We start from the raw sequence: 16,686 nt of genomic DNA on the forward strand, positions 1-16,686 counted from the left end.
ATCAGATCCTACTTGTTTACTTTTGTTTTTATTTACATTCTTTAGGAGGTGGGTCATAGAGGGTCTTGCTTTGATTTATGTCATCAAGTGTTCTGCCTATGTTTTCCTCTAAGAATTTTATAGTTTCTGGTCTTGCATTTAGGTCTTTAATCCATTTTGAGTTTATCTTTGTGTATGATGTTAGTAGTTAGTGTTCTAATTTCATTCTTTTGCATGTAGCTGTCCAGTTTTCCCAGAACAACTTAAAGAAGAGGCTATCTTTGCCCCATTGTATATTCTTGCCTCCTCTGTCAAAAATAAGGTACCCATAGGTGTATAGGTTTATTTCTGGGCTTTTTAACTTATTCCATTGGTCTATATTTCTCTTTTTGTGCTAGTACCATATAGTCTTGATGACTGTAGCTTTGTAGTATAGTCTGAAGTCAAGAAGGTTGATTCCTCCAACTCCATTCTACTTTTGCAAGACTGCTTTGGCTATTCAAGTTCTTTTGTGTTTCCATATGAATTGTGAAATTTTTTGTTATAGTTCTTGGCAATTTGATAGGGATTGCATTGAATCTATAGATTGCATTTGGTAGTTATAGTCATTTTCACAATGTTAATTCTTCCTACCCAGGAACATGGAATATCTCTCCATCTGTTTATGTCATCTTTGATTTCTTTCATTAGTGTTTTATAATTTTTTGTATGGAGTTCTTTTGTCTCCTTAGGTAAGTTTATTCCTAGATATTTTATTAGTTTTGTTGCAGTGGTGAATGGGATTGATTCCTTAATTTCTTTTTCTGATTTTTCATTGTTAGTATATAGAAATGCAAGTGATTTCTGTGTATTGATTTTGTATCCTGTGACTTTGCTAAATTCACTGATCAGCTCTAGTAATTTTCTGATAGTTTCTTTAGGGTTTTCTATGTATAGTATCATGTCATCTGTGAACAGTGAGAACTTTACTTCTTTTTTTCTGATCTGGATTCCTTTTATTTCTTTTTCTTCTTGATTGCTGTAGCTAGGACATCCAAAATTATGTTGAATAATAGTGGTGAGAGTGGACACCTTTGTCTTGTTCCTGATCTTAGGGGGAATGCTTTCTGTTTTGCACCATTGAGAATAATGTTTGCTTTTGGCTTATATATGGCCTTCACTATGTTGAGGTAGGTTCCTTCTGTGACCATTCTTTTAAGAGTTTTAATCATAAGTGGGTGCTGGATTTCGTCAAAAGCTTTTTCTGCATCTATTGAGATTATTATATGCTTTTTATCTTTCAGTTTGTTAATTTGGTGTATCACATTGATTGATTTGCATATATCAAAGAATCCTTGCAACCCTGGGATAAACCCAACTTGATCATGATGTAGCTTTTTAATGGTGAGCTTTTTAATGTGTTGTTGAATTCTGTTTGCTAGAATTTTGTTGAGGATTTTTGCATCTATGTTCATCAGTGATATTGGCCTGTAGATTTCTTTTTCTGTGTTGTATTTGTCTGGTTTTGGAATCAGGGTGATGGTGGCTTTGTTGAATGAGTTTAATAGTGTTCCTTCTTCTACAATTTTTGAAAGAGTTTTAGAAGGATAGGCATTAGCTTTCCTCTAAATGTTTGATAGAATTCACCTATGAAGCCATTTGGTCCTGGGCTTTTGTTCTTTTGGGAGATTTTTGATCAAAATTTTGATTTCAGTGCTTGTAATTGGGTTGTTCATAATTTCGATTTCTTGCTGGTTCAGTCTAGGAAGAGGTCATGTATGGATGTGAGAGTTGGACTGTAAAGAAAGCTGAGCACCGAAGAATTGATGCTTTTGAACTGTGGTAGAGATCCAGCCAGTCCATCCTAAAGGAGATCAGTTCTGGGTGTTCATTGGAAGGACTGATGTTGAAGCTGAAACTCCAATACTTTGGCCAGCTGATGGGAAGAGCTGACTCATTTGAAAAGACCCTGATGCTGGGAAAGATTGAGGGCAGGAGGAGGAGGGGACAACAGAGGATGAGATGGTTGGATGGCATCACCAACTCGAGCGACATGGGTTTGGGTGGACTCTGGGAGTTGGTGATGGACAGGGAGGCCTGGTGTGCTGCGTTTCATGGGGTTGCAAACAGTTGGACACGACTGGGCGACTGAACTGAACTGAAGAATCTGTTTCTTCCAGGTTATCCATTTTGTTGCCATATAGTTGTTCATGATAGTCTCTTATAATCCTTTGTATTTCTGCATTGTCTGTTGTAACCTCTCCTTTTTCATTTCTAATTTTGCTGATTTGATTCTGCTCTCTTTTTTTCTTGATGAGTCTGGCTAAAGGTTTGTCAATTTTATCTTCTCAAAGAACCAGCTTTTAGTTTTATTAATCTTCACTAATTGTTAGTAAACCTTTACTAATTATTAAATTATTAATTATATAATTAATAATCTTTACTTATTTTTCCTTTATTTCTTTTTTCTTTTTCATTTATTTTTGCTCAGAAATTTATGATTTCTTTCCTTCTGCTAATCTTGTTTTTTTTTTTTTTTGTTCTTTTTCCAGTTGTTTTAGGTATAAAGTTAGGTTGTCTATTCGATGTTCTTCTTGTTTCTTGAGGTAGGGTTGTATGTCTACAAACTTCCCTCTTAACTGCTTTTGCTGCATACCATAGGTTTTGAACTGTCATGTTTTCATTGTCATTTGTTTCCAGGATATTTTTGATTTCCCTTTTTTATTTCCTCAGTAACCTGTTTGTTATTTAGAAATGTATTTTTTAATTTCCCTGCATTTGTGTTTTACAGTTTTTTTTTTCTTGTAATTGGTATCTAGTCTCATAGCATTTTGGTTGGAAAAGATGCTTGATACGATTTCAGTTTTCTTAAATTTACTGAGGTTTGATTTGTGACTCAAGATGTAGTCTATCCTGGAAAATGTTCCATGTGCACTTGAGAAGAAGGTGTATTCTTCTGCATTTGGATGCAATATCCTGAAGATATCAGTGAAATCTATCTCATCTAATGTATCATTTAAGACATGTTTCTTTATTAATTTTCTGTTTTGGTGAAGTGTCCGTTGGTAAGTGGGGTGTTAAAGTCTCCTACTATTATTGTGTTAATGCCCATTTCTCCTTTTATGTCTGTTACTGTGTGTCTTGTGTATTGAGGTACTCCTATGTTGGGTGCAGAGATATTCACAATTGTTATGTCTTCCTTTTCGATTGATCCCTTGATCATGATGTAGTGTCCTTCCTTATCTTTTGTAGTATTCTTTATTTTGAGGTCTACTTTTTCTGAAATGAGGTTTATTACTCCTTTATTACAGCTTTCTTTTGCTTTCCATTTGCATGGAATATATTTTTTCATCCTCTCACTTTCAGTCTATATGTGTCTTTAGGTCTGAAGTCAGTTTCTTGTAGACAGCATGTATATGGGTCTTGTTTTAGTATCCATTCAACCAATCTGTGTCTTTTGGTTGGAGCATTTAATCCATTTACTTTCAATGATATATTTGTTCCTATTTCCAGTTTCTTAATTGTTTGGGGTTTGTTTTTGTAGATCTTCAATTTCCTGACTACATAAGTCTCTTTATCATTTGTTGTAAAGTTGATTTGGTGGTACTGAATTCTCTTAACTTTTGCTTATCTGAAAAGCTTTTAATTTCTCCATCAGTCTTGCATGAGATCCTTGCTTGGTAGAGTAATCTTGGTTCTAGATTTTTCCCTTTCAGTACTTAAACTATATCCTGCCATTCCCTTCTGGGGTGCAGAGTTTCAGTAGAAAGATCAGTATAACCTGTTCAAAAATTTTGTCATACTCTTTCTTTTTCTCTTTTTTTTAATGGGACTCCTGTAATTCAAATTTTGGTGTGTTTAATATTGTCCCAGCAGTCTCTGAGTCTATCTTCAGTTCTTTTCTTTTTTTTTTTTTTTTACTTTATTCTCCTCTTTAGCAGTTATTTCCACCATTTTATCTTCTAGGTCTCTGATCTTTGCTTCTGCTTCAGATATTCTGCTATTGATTCCTGCTAGAGTATTTTTAATTTCAATTATTGTGTTCTTTGTCTCAGTACATTTTCTCTTTAATTCTTCTAGGTCTTTGTTAATTGATTCTTGCATTTTCTTCATTCTATTTTCTAGGTTTTTGATCATCTTTACTATCATTATTCTGAATTCTTTTTCAGATAATTTGCCTATTTCCTCTTCATTTATTTGGACTTTTTTGTTTCTAGTTTGATCCTTCATTTGTGCAGTATTTCCCTGCCTTTTCATTATTTTTTTAAAAACTTACTGTGTTTGAGGTCTCCTTTTCCCAGCCTTCAAGGTTGAATTCTTTCTTCTTTTTGGTTTCTGCCTGTCTAAGGTTTGTCCAGTGGTTTGTGTAGGCTTTGTGTAGCATGAGGTTTGTGCTGAGTTTATTTTTATGTTTTTGATGGGCAGGGCTGAATGAGGTGATAATCCTGTCTGCTGATGATTGGGTTTGTATTTTTGTCTTGTTTGTTATCTGGATGAGTAGTAGCACAGGGTGCTACTGGTAGTTCGGTGATATTGGGTCTTGTATTCAACTGGTTTTCTTTGTGGGAGTTCTCACTATTTGATATTCCCTTGGGTTAGGAGTTCTCTGGTAGTCTAGGGTCTTGGAATCAGTTCTTCCACTCTGAAGGCTCAGGGCTTGATCTCTGGCCAGGAACAGAGATTCCACAAGTGGTTTGTTATGGCATTAAGTGAGATTAAGACAAATACCCAAAAATGAGAAACCCAAGATGATCCCCAGACAAATGGCAGTTACAAAATCATGCAAATAATAATTAAAATAATGGAATATACACATATACACATAAACAAAATCAAAATAGTCCAACAAAAATAAAGTACAATAGATTGACCCCACAAACACTGGAAACCAAAAATGATATCCACCAGTGAAGAACAAAACTAACTGAAACACAAGCTGAAAAACAAAACTAAAGCAAGGTGCCAACTGGGGAATAAAGCAATGAAAACAAAACTAACAAATATGATGAGAAAAAAGAAAAGAAAGAAGGAGTAGATATGCAAAGTTAAATAGAGGTAGATAAAGAAAATTTATATATATTAAAAAGTAACTGCAAGGGGAAAGGAACAGTAGAAAAAGCAAACAAAGGAATAAATGTAGAAAAAATAATAGGTTTAAGAAATTTAAAAATTAAAATTAAAAAAAGAGGGAAAAAAAAAAAGCACCACAGAACTGCAAAAGGCCAATGTAGAGATAGAGGTTTATAACAGGAATAAAAAGTGTGATTAAAAAAAACTCAAAAGCTTAATTATATTTCATAGTGCTTATAAAATCAACAACTACAACAGAGGGGAAAAAAGGAAAGAAAAAAAAACCCAAAGAAACTACAGGATAAGTCAAAATATAAGAAAAATAAATGTTTTTTCTTGAGTCACTGCTGTCAGGGTTCTTTCCCTTGCTGGGAGTCACAGTCTAGCTCGCCTACCTAGGATGCCCTCCAGCACTGTTCTGGTCTCCAGATCTGCAGTGAGGGCAGCTCAGACTCTAATCTGGTCCTACTCCTTTGTGTTCTTGCCTCCAATGTCCACAGCTATCAGAACTAGTACGTTTTCTCTTGTGGGAATTCTCAATGTCCTTTTATATATTCCATAGACATAGGCTGCCTAGTTGATCATGTGGATTTAATCTGTAGCTTGTACAGCTGGTGGGAAGGTTTTGGGTCTTCTTCCTTAGCCACACTGCCTCTGGGTTTCAATTGTGGTTTTATTTCTACCTGTGTATGTGGGTCGTCCACTGGGGTTTGCTCCTGAGGCTGCCCTGGAAGACTTGTGTCTGCCCCAGTGAGGGTTAAGCATGAAGGTGGCACAGCTGCTTGGGTTGCAGGGACCCTGGCTGTGCCAAGTGTGCAGGGACCCAGACTGCCTCAGCCACAGGATTTATGGCCCTATCAGAGTCTTTTTTTTTTTTTTCAAGCCTCTGGTAGCTGGTGATCAGAAGGCCTCTTTGGCTAGTCTTTCTCCATAGCCCCACCTGTTCAGGCACTTAGAAGGCTCCGTTGTCTGGGGTCCTTCTCTGTTGTTGGGTGCATCAGGTGCTTGATGGGCCAGCCTCTCTGTTGTTCAGTTACCGGTGCTGGCCTGTGGGGAGAAAGATTGTGGTGATGGCTCCACCCCCTATGCATGACTCGCCTTGCTTCCATGGCTTTCCTCCACAGGCATTTCCCACCACAGTCTCCTCCCTCAGGTCCCCTTGGTCCATCTCTCTGCAGTCAACAGCATCCCTCATCCTGGGATTGCTCTACAATCCCTACGCTCCAGCTCCCAGCTGCTGCGCCTTCTAGGGGACCTGCATCCCTTTCTGGGGTACATATGGCTGTGGCAAGGACTGTCTGATTCTCATTCCATTTAGGCTACCACAGATCAGCTGCTTCACTTTCAGCCTTAAATGTTACTCTTGTGACCCAGACAATTGCCTTGATGTGGGAATTGGACCCCTGTTTCAGTTCCCCCACCCACCAAGGGCAGGTCCAGTCCTACTAAAACTCCTGTTTTCCCCCCTAGTTCCTTCATCCTACTGAGTTTTGCTTGGTTCTATATATTCTTTTCTGGTGGTCAGGTACTCCTGTCAGCTCTCAGCTGGTATTCTGCAAGCACTTCTATCCTACTTTCTGCCATCTTGTTCTCCTTCTAGTCTTCTCTGGATTCCATTCTTGATTACTGTCTTTTATTTATCCCACATAGACAATTACATACCCAATTCCTGTAAGTACTAATATCAAAATATATTTCAAATTCTATTTTTTATCTTTATTCTTGCCATCTCCACGCAAGCTACCATCATCTAATTCTAGGGCCACTAGAATTTACGTATTATATGTGAGTACTTACTAAATATTATACAGAATAACAAACTGGGCAGAATTTGTTTTTAGGATTTCAAATTAACTGTAAGCAGTAATTTTCAACTCCTAGAGTTCTGACGTTATAAGGATAAGAGATAAAAGTCAAATGTAAAAGAAATATTCTAAACTAAAAAAAAAGAAGTCTTCATTTTTCTCCCTCAATAGAGCTGCATGATGCCTGGGTATCTAGAGGAGGTGAGCCAGTAAATTGAAAACTTCTATTTCAGGTTCAGATTTTGATTTCTAATAATTCCATCTATCCTTTTATTTAGCTATTCAGAGTCTTCTGGTGAGAAGAAAAAGAATCCAAATTAACTTTTATATAATCATAACTAATATATTCTTCAGCCAGTTACAAAATTTTGCATTAGGTGAATGAATGTGTGCATGTATACACACATATGTAAAAACATACATGGATATTAATATTCTGATTAGCAAATTATTATGCTGCTAAATAAATAGGTGTCATCCCTCAGAGTGAGAAATTTTAATGTTGGTAGGAAGCTGTTCTTGTGTGGGCAGACCAGATGAGGTACAGTGGCCTAAGATACACCATAGATGTTCTTCTTTTAACTTTTTATTTTATATTGGAGTATAGCCAGTTAACAATGTTATGATAGTTTCAGGTGGACAGTAAAGGGACTCAGCTGTACATATACATGTATCCATTCTTCCCCAAACTCCTCTGCTATCCAGGCTGCTACATAACACTGAGCAAAGTTCTCTGTGCTATACAGTAGGTTCTTGGTGGTTAACCATTTTAAATATAGCAATGGAGAAGGAAATGGCAACCTACTCCAGTACTCTTGCCTGGAAAATCCCATGAATGGAGGAGCCTGGTAGGCTACAGTCTATGGGATCGAGAAGAGTTGGACACGACTGAGAGACTTCACTTTCACTTTTCACTTTCATGCATTGGAGAAGGAAATGGCAACCCACTCCAGTATTCTTGCCTGGAGAATCCCAGGGACAGAGGAGGCTGGTGGGCTGCTGTCTACGGGGTCACACAGGGTTGGACACAACTGAAGTGACTTAGCAGCAGCAGCATCAGTGTGTACATGTTGGTTCCAAACTCCTTAACTGCATAAATGTTTTTCTTGATAAAGGTAAATGATAGTCTTATGTTTTTAACCAAATAAGTATAATGAAGTAGTGTTAGCAAAGTATGTGTGTGTGCGTGCATGCTAAGTTGATTCAGTCAGGTCTGACTCTTTGTGACCCTGTGGACTGTAGCCCTCCAGGCTCCTCTGTCCATGGGATTCTCCAGGCAAGAGCACAGCAGTGGGTTGCCATTTCCTTCTCCGGGGAATCATTCCCACCCAGGGATTGAACTTGCATTTCTTAAGTCTCCTACATTGCCAGGTGGGTTCTTTACCACTAGCACCACCTGGGGAGCCCTTGCTGCTGCTGCTAAGTCGCTTCAGTTGTCTCCGACTCTGTGCGACCCCATAGACAGCAGCCTACCCGGCTCTCCCATCCCTGGGATTCTCCAGGCAAGAATACTGGAGTGGGTTGCCGTTTCCTTCTCCTATGCATGAAAGTGAAAAGTGAAAGTGAAGTCGTGTCCGACTCCTAGCGATCCCGTGGACTGCAGCCTACCAGGCTTCTCCATCCATGGGACCTTCCCGGCAAGAGTACTGGAGTGGGTTGCCATTGCCTTCTCCCTTAGCAAAGTATATTCTGATGGTAAGATAGCTAATTTGATAATTGTTCAGGCAGAAGTTCTCAACAGGGGTAGGAGGGTTTATATTCCATGGGATGTTTTTTGATTACTATGACCAGAGGGTGTTAACTGGCATCTAGTAGATAGATGTTAGGGATGCTGCTAAATATCCTACAGTGCCTATGATAGCCCTATACAACAAATAGCTATGCAGTGCAAAAAGTCAATAATACTTTGGTTGAGAAACTCTTTTAGGGTATTTTTTTCCTGCCACATGATATCGTAAGTATTTTTCAAAATTTCATTTAACAAAGTATCAATAGATGTATAATACTTATAATCTGTTTTTGTGTATGTATGTGTGTATGTCTGTGCGTGTGCATGTGAAAAGTGAATAGAATTATTTGTTTGTACTTGGAATAGTTTAGGAGAGGAAGAAATCAAGTGTAAATGCTAAGTTTCTGGCTTGAGCAGCTCATGAGGAGTATGTTGGTGACATTATATAAAGTGAAAGAAACAGATACGTGGAAGGAGATCTTCAGTTAAGATTTTGCACTTGCAGAATTTGAGGTACTTGAGAGTTACAAAGAGGAAGTCCTAAAGATTAGCACATAAGTGTTCAAACATATATTTAATTTGAAATTGTCAGTATATGAATAGTAACCCTAGTTTGGGACTAAATCATCTAATAGAGTATGTCTTAAGGAAAGAGTACCTTATATCAGAGTCCTTAGGAACAAAAACATTTACAGTATGGGTAGAGGAGAATCTAGCAAGAGACTTAGTAGCAGCCAGGGAGACAACAGGAAATGATCCAGAAGTGTAGTTTTCCAGGCCCAGGGAAGAGAAACATTTCCAAATGGATGAGTGGCGGTTGATATGGAGGCTTAGTGACCTTGGTAGACATAAAAATGAATAGAAGGCAAATTATAATGGGTTGAAAAGTCCATGGTAAGTATGAAATATAGTTATGTTGTAGATTTATTTAAGTTTTACTGTAAATGAGGAAGAGGTGGATGGAGTGGGATCAGGGAAGGTTTTATTCATATTTTTAAATATCAGAGAGAATTCTTCATTGGTATTTTAAAAAATAATATTTAAAGATATTGAAGTGCAGTTTGTTAATGAACAGACTTTCCATGAGTATATTTCTATATATTTTTTGCCTGGTGAAGGCAAAAGGTCAAGGTCAGTATTTTGAATAGTTGGTTGGATTCTCAGTGATTTAGCAAGTATGTAAATAGTTCTGTTAATTACCACAAATGTAGGTATATGTTTGACATGCAGATGTTACTTTTATTTTTCAGATCTTTCAAGAAATCGTTTTACAGAAATTCCTTCTGAGGTCTGGTTATTTGCACCTCTTGAAACATTAAATTTATATCATAATTGCATCAAAATCATTCCTGAAGCCATTAAAAACCTGCAGATGTTAACATACCTTAACATTAGGTAAGGAAACAATTTTGGGGGGAATAAATCTTGTTTTTTAATACAGTTCTAATTCTTTAGTTGCAAAGGAATGTAATTGGTTTGGCTATGTAACCTATGTCTCAACAGCATCTTATTTGTATTTTCTATATGTCCACATTACTTTATAGGTTTTTGGTCTTGTTCTTGAGAGCAGTGCTTCTCAAACTTCAATGCCCAAAGGAACCAGATGCAGATTCTGATTTCATAGGCCAGCATTTCTAACAACTCTCTGGTAATGCCCATGCCTGCTGGTCCTTAGGTCAGTTTGAGTACCAAGGCTTTAGACCAGAAATATTTTGTTGAAATCATAGTACCACAACACAGGTTTATTTATTAGCACCCCCAATTAAAGTGGAACATTATAAAGAAATAGTTCTTGAGTTTTATTTTTCACTCTTGGGACTTCTTGTTGCTACTTCAAGGATGGATAGATTGGGATGGGATTATTGGAAGGTTAGGAAGTGGATAATAGTTGATGTTAATAATAAGTTCTTACTGTGTGCCAAGCAGTGTCAGAAATACTTTACCCATATTACCTCATCTCATCTTCACAACATTTTCAGATATATAGTTATTATCCCTGCGTTGCAAATGAGGAAATTGAAGCACGTAGGTTAACTATTTGCTCAAAATTACACACACTGCAACTGGTAGAGACAAGATTCGAATCAAAGCAGCCGTATGGCTGTAGAACTCTCATTCTTAGCTTTATGCTGTTTTTATAATAGACTGAACATTGAATAAGTATAAGAAAATAATTGCCCTACCGAATGAGTGACAGTGAATGGAAACTGGTATATTGTGACTTAATTTTAGAAGCTTGTTCTTATTTTTGTTTTATGTTTTGAATTATAAGGGAAAACTTCTTCCTTAATGAAATTACTTGTCTAAATTCTCAAATAGGGAAGTAGTAAATATAATTAATATATGTAAATGATAGTGTTCCTTTTTGTGATATTTATTATGTATATCTCCCTCAGTGGAATCACCTGGCAGTACAAATCACTTTAACTGAAACCATTTTAACCTAAAATGTGAGAGTATTTTAATTTCCTTCCATAGATATTGGTCATTTGGGTTGCTCCTTTCTTTAACTGGGTACATAATCTCCTTGGCCTGGCTTGGGAAAGGTTTGAGGGAAGTGAGGTATTTTTAAGTTTTTTGTCTTTATTATCATTTTATTTTGTTCTTTTATGGAAAAACAATTTGTCAAAAATTGTTGCATTTATATATTAACCTTTATGGTACATCTTAGAATAGTTTTACTAAAACTATGTGTCATTCTTTCCCATTTTGATCTCTAAAAGTTGACTTGTAATTTTTGTTTACAGACACAATATTAACGTAACACTTGTTCTAATGACTGGCTTCCTTAGGCTATCTCTAAAGCATGTGGAAAAAGTGAAGATTTATGATTATTATCTATGTATAAAGAAATAGAGAGCTGACTGCTAACTCAATAAACTTGCTTCTTAAGGGAAGAAGAGAAACCAATTTTTAAACTTTCCTGGTATGAGGGAGATTAGATTGAATTTGTATGTGCCATTCTTTTTCCTATTTATTTATTTTTTATTTTGGTGAAAAGATTTTGAGAAACTTGTAAGATAATTTTTAGCTTATTCTTTCTTCCTGTATACTATGCTTCTTTTCAGTAGAATCCTCAGGAAGACCCTTTGTGCTCCAGACAGACCACTTTCTCAAGGATTGTACTTGATCCTTAAAGTGCAAGAGTTTTGACAAACACCTAGCATATTTGACATTCCAACAGTCTGGCTAGGATTTTTGGTCTTGGGGCATTAGCCTTTTTTATTAAAGTCTGTGCCATGTGATTAAACCAGTCTAGTGTTTCTGAACATCCTCTGCAGGCATAAAATGGGGCAGAAGGGCTTGAAGTCCCTCTCTTGGGGTAACACTGGAGTTTTATTACTGTGTATGTTATATAAAATGCTATGTACAAGACTATAAATATCACTTTGAAAAGCAGGGAAAATAACAGCAAATTGCTAATGAATGCTTGATAGTATCTAAATGTAGTGGTACACTTTATATATATTTTGGTAGTAGAATTGTCTTAGCCCATTCATGGCACTATAACAATACCATAGACTGGGTGGTTATAAACAATAGAAATTTATTTTTCATAGTTTTGAGGGCTGGAAATTTGAAGATCAAAGTGCAAGCTGATTTAGTGTCTGGTGAAGACCAGTTTCCTGATTTATATAGATAGATGACTCTCTTCTAGCTGAGTCCTTACATGGAGTAAAGAGCAAAGGAGCACTCTGAGGTCTCTTTTTAAGGCCACTAATCACCTCCCAAAAGCCCTACCTCCATGTACCATCACACTGGGGATTAGGCTTCAGCATTATAGTTTTGAGTGGGGAGAACACAAACATTTAGTCTACAGCAGGGATAGTTTGGGTCAGTCTACAATGGCATGCAAATTTGGCCAAAATTAGTTTGAGGGTAAGGGACCCAAAGCCAAATCGCCTGGATTTGAATCCTGGTTCTCTCACTTACCAGCTCTGTGACTTTGAGCAGTTTACTTAATCTCTTTTAGACTTTTTCTTCGAATGTAAAATGGGCATTATGATAGTATCTATCTTCCTAAAGTAGGTTGTTGTGGGGATTAGTCAAGTTAATTCATGTGAGGTGCTGTGAACATGGCCTGCTGCTGCTGCTGCTAAGTCGCTTCAGTCATGTCCAACTCTGTGCGACCCCAGAGATGGCAGCCCACCAGGCTCCCCAGTCCCTGGGATTCTCCAGGCAAGAACACTGGAGTGTGTTGCCATTTCCTTCTCCAATGCATGAAAGTGAAAAGTGAAAGTGAAGTCGCTCAGTCGTGTCTGACTCTTAGCGACCCCATGGACTGTGGCCCACCAGGCTTCTCTGTCCATGGGACTTTCCAGGCAAGAGTGCTGGAGTGGGGTGCCATTGCCTTCTCCGGAACATGGCCTGCTCCATAGTAACAAATGTTAGGTGTCCTTATATTTTAATATATCTGCAGAGACAGGAATGATGTATCAACTGTGAGCTGAAAAGAAAGTGCTAGTAGACTGTTCCACCATAAACCTGCAACAAAAGAGAATGGGTTAAATACAATATTGTAAAGTTAAATAATAATAATAATAATAAATAAATTTTTTAAAAAAGAGAGAATGGGTTACGGTTACTACATTTTAAAGGTATAATTCTATTCATTCTTTCATAAATTTGAACACACTGCATGCAAATTTATCCTTGGAGCCTTCCCCTAGTGAGAGGTGTAGAGGTATTGAATATAGTGAAATTATACCAAAGAGCAAGGTTCTGGCAGTTCTTTAGCTTGGAAGAATTTTGAGAATTCTGAGTTAGAATTTTCTCTAGCTCAGAGAAATTTTGAGTTTTGAGAGCTGGTGATGTGTAGGACAATATTACAGATCACAGTGCAGGCTTGTGCCTGGGCAAGTGAGTTAACCAAATTTAACCTTTAATTTTATTTGTATAATGCAAGTAATACCACCTGCCTTGTTAGGTTAATATGAGGATTTAATGAGACAGTGCATGTAAAAATATTAGCCTGTTACAAAGTAAGCATTAATTAAATAATAGTTGTTATTTAGTGAAAAATTCTTAATTTTGAAGTGATTTGTTCTTTTTCAACATACTTCATTTCAGACTTATTTCTCATAATGAGACTTTCTTATTCTTTTCAGTCGAAATCTTTTATCAACATTGCCAAAATACCTATTCGATCTTCCCCTTAAAGTTTTGGTCCTCAGTAATAATAAACTGGTATCCATTCCAGAAGAAATCGGAAAGTTAAAAGATTTAATGGAATTGGTGAGTAAAATAGTTGTATCGATTGTGTGTAATGTGTATAACACATATGTTTATATTTTGGGAGATTAATTCCTTAATGGAATTTCACTCTAATTAAAAAAAAAATCTTGGTATTTGCCTAAGTTCTCTTTAGTGATATTTCGAGATACCCTTGCTTATGTCTGATTTTAGCTCACAACTACAATAAAAACCTTGGTTGTTCCTTACTCTTAGTGAGACCAGAAGACTTGCTTACAAATCTTAAAAAATACTTTTGGACAAATAACCAATTGTCTATCCTTTTCGTGGACAGTAAAGTTCTTAGATCAGGAAAAGGTAAGTTTTTTTTTTTTTTTTTTTTTTTTTTAAGGTTTTACAGGACTTCAATGAAGGCTTCAGAGAGAGGAGATAAGAAAGAGAGTACAATGCCTACGTGCAGTAGAATTAATAAAATGAGCTTCTTCTATATCCCCATGTAATTTTATAACACTTTGGAAATGAAGATAAATGGAAAGAGGCTTTTATATATAATTGATTGTAGAAATAGAAGAATAATTTAAAGTCATTACTTTGAACATATCATTTTAGGTATTATAGGACAGTGAACTTAGAGAAACATAATCAAATCTTCAAAACTGAGCTATTTTCACATCTTTCTGTTACTTCTACCTTACACAATATACTATGCTGTTTATTTTTTTATTTTCTATTTTATCTTGAGTAATGCTTTTCTAATCATAGATTTTTTTCAAGTGTTCATAAATATGATTTTTTATGTGTGGAGGGTGAAAAGTTTTCTTGAGGAACTTATGTACTAGTTTATAATGGGAAATTAATGTACAAATAGAATGTAATGAACAGAAATTTCAGAAATACCTTTTTTAAAATTCATAAGCATATGTAGTTGTAATGCAAGGAAACTTCCTTGAGCTTAGTCTTGTTATGTTGTAGAACCACATAATTTTATTATTGTAAGAAATCTTGTAAGTAGTCAGATAAAACCACTTCCTAATGCAGGAATCCCTGACACATCTAGTTGTATATTTTCAATGGTGGACAAATCTTTGTGTTTGTGCATCTGAGGCAGCCCTAATTCTCTTTTGTAAAATTTTGTTAACTTTGTTATTTTAAACTAAGATACATGCCCCACCACTTTTATGCATTGGTCTAGAGACTATCATGTGAAGAAGTATAGATAATGATAACTTTTCTTCCCTTCAGATATTTATAAATTGTTGTGTGTGTATTCTCCATTTTACCAAACTCTTAAGACCTGTTTTTCTGTGGCTTAAATATTTTTATTACCTTTGTTCCTTTTTTTAGTTTCTATATTTCTATTCTTTATTGCCTTTTATTTTTAGCTATTTCTATCCTGAAAATGCTCCCTTTTATTATAGTCTCTTTTAACGTAACACTCAGAAATGAACAGAAGATGCCAGATGTGATCTAACAAATTCATAATACAAGGGGCTCATTGCTTTCTTTGACATGCACACTGTTAATGTTTTTAAAGATTTTATGCATATTCTCCTTTAAGATTCTATGAGTCTGGGACTTCCCTGATGGTCCAGTGGTTAAGAATTCACCTTGCAATGCAAGAGATGGAGGTTCCATCCTTGATCAGGAGACTAGGATCCCATATACCATCAAGCAACTAAGCCCACTTGCCACTAGAGAGCCAGAGTGCTGCAAGGGAAGATCCTGCATGATGCAACAAAGATCTTGTGTCTGCAAATAAGATTGGATGCAACCAAATAAATATTTTTTTAAAAAGATTCCGTGGCTCTGTAATTTCTTTTTTCTTTCTTTTTCATTCAGTTTTTGACCTATGTTTTAAATTATATTACATGAGATAGTTTTTGGATAAATGAAATTTCAAAAATATTTAGAATTTTGAGATTTAGTGTAGTATTTTTATTTAAACAGAATATTAAAACATATTAATCATTATTTTACTAGCACTGTAAAATTATTGCACTTTCAACTTTCAAAATCAGTAACTGGATAGGTTGCATTAGCGTGGCTAATTGATAATCTTATTTTTTATTTTTTTAATTGACAATTTACATCACAGAATTAATTTGTGGATATTACCTGTCATTGGAATGTTTTCCCAGGACAGTATATCCTAGGAATGTCATAGCCAGCTATAGTGAAGTCTGTCATTAGATCTAGGAAATACTCTCAGGTCTTCAAATCCCAGCTGAGTATTTTGTAGAGTACCCATTGGTGAGTAGTTCAGTATCCTGTGCCGGGTTTGTTTCTTCTATGAAGTGGCAGCTTCCTGTCAAATTTTTATTAATTTTTTGTACGGACATCTTCAGTATTAGGCACCTTTGGGAGGGAGCCATAGTATCTACTTTAATGGATGTTTTTCCGAAGTTTTTTTATCCATCATTTGGACTGTCCTCAACACAATAGCTAAGATGATGTTTGTCAAAACGTAAGTTAGATTGTGTCATACCTGTGTTTAAAAGTTTCTGGTACCTGACCACATTTCTGAGTAAAAGCCAAAACTTTTCCCTCCATACTAGTCTTCCCCTTGCCCACTTTTCTCTAGCTACACTGGATTCATTGCTGTTCTTAGTACATGTTACATATGCTTTGCTTAAGAGCCTTTACATTTATTGGGCCTTCTGTCTGGAATATTCCTTTCTTATGTATTGGCATGGCTCATACTCTCACTTCTGATAATAGTGCTCAAATATTAACTACTTTATGAAACAATCTAAATCCTATCCTTCCCCAATATTACTAACACTACCATTTTCCTTTACCCTGCTCTGTTTTTTGCCTCCATAGCACTTCTAGTATATTGTGTAATCTGCTCCCTTTGCTATAATGCAGTATCCATAAGGAGCTACGAGGGCAGGACTTTTTGTTTGTTTTATTCATTGATACGTCCCCAGC

At 36.1% G+C, this 16,686-nt stretch overlaps 1 protein-coding gene across 1 annotated transcript in view; it reads left to right on the plus strand.

Moving 5' to 3' along the window:
* The window catches only part of LRCH2 (leucine rich repeats and calponin homology domain containing 2), a 105,544-nt gene that overhangs the window by 24,068 nt on the left and 64,790 nt on the right, over window positions 1-16,686 (plus strand). The window contains exons 2-3 of the mRNA XM_070290869.1: window positions 9,813-9,957; window positions 13,671-13,797. Coding sequence (XP_070146970.1) covers window positions 9,813-9,957; window positions 13,671-13,797 — 272 coding nt within the window. The remainder of the gene's footprint in view (window positions 1-9,812; window positions 9,958-13,670; window positions 13,798-16,686) is intronic.

The sequence above is a fragment of the Ovis canadensis genome, chromosome X (assembly GCF_042477335.2).
Source record: "Ovis canadensis isolate MfBH-ARS-UI-01 breed Bighorn chromosome X, ARS-UI_OviCan_v2, whole genome shotgun sequence".
In the NCBI taxonomy this organism is placed as follows: domain Eukaryota; kingdom Metazoa; phylum Chordata; class Mammalia; order Artiodactyla; family Bovidae; genus Ovis; species Ovis canadensis.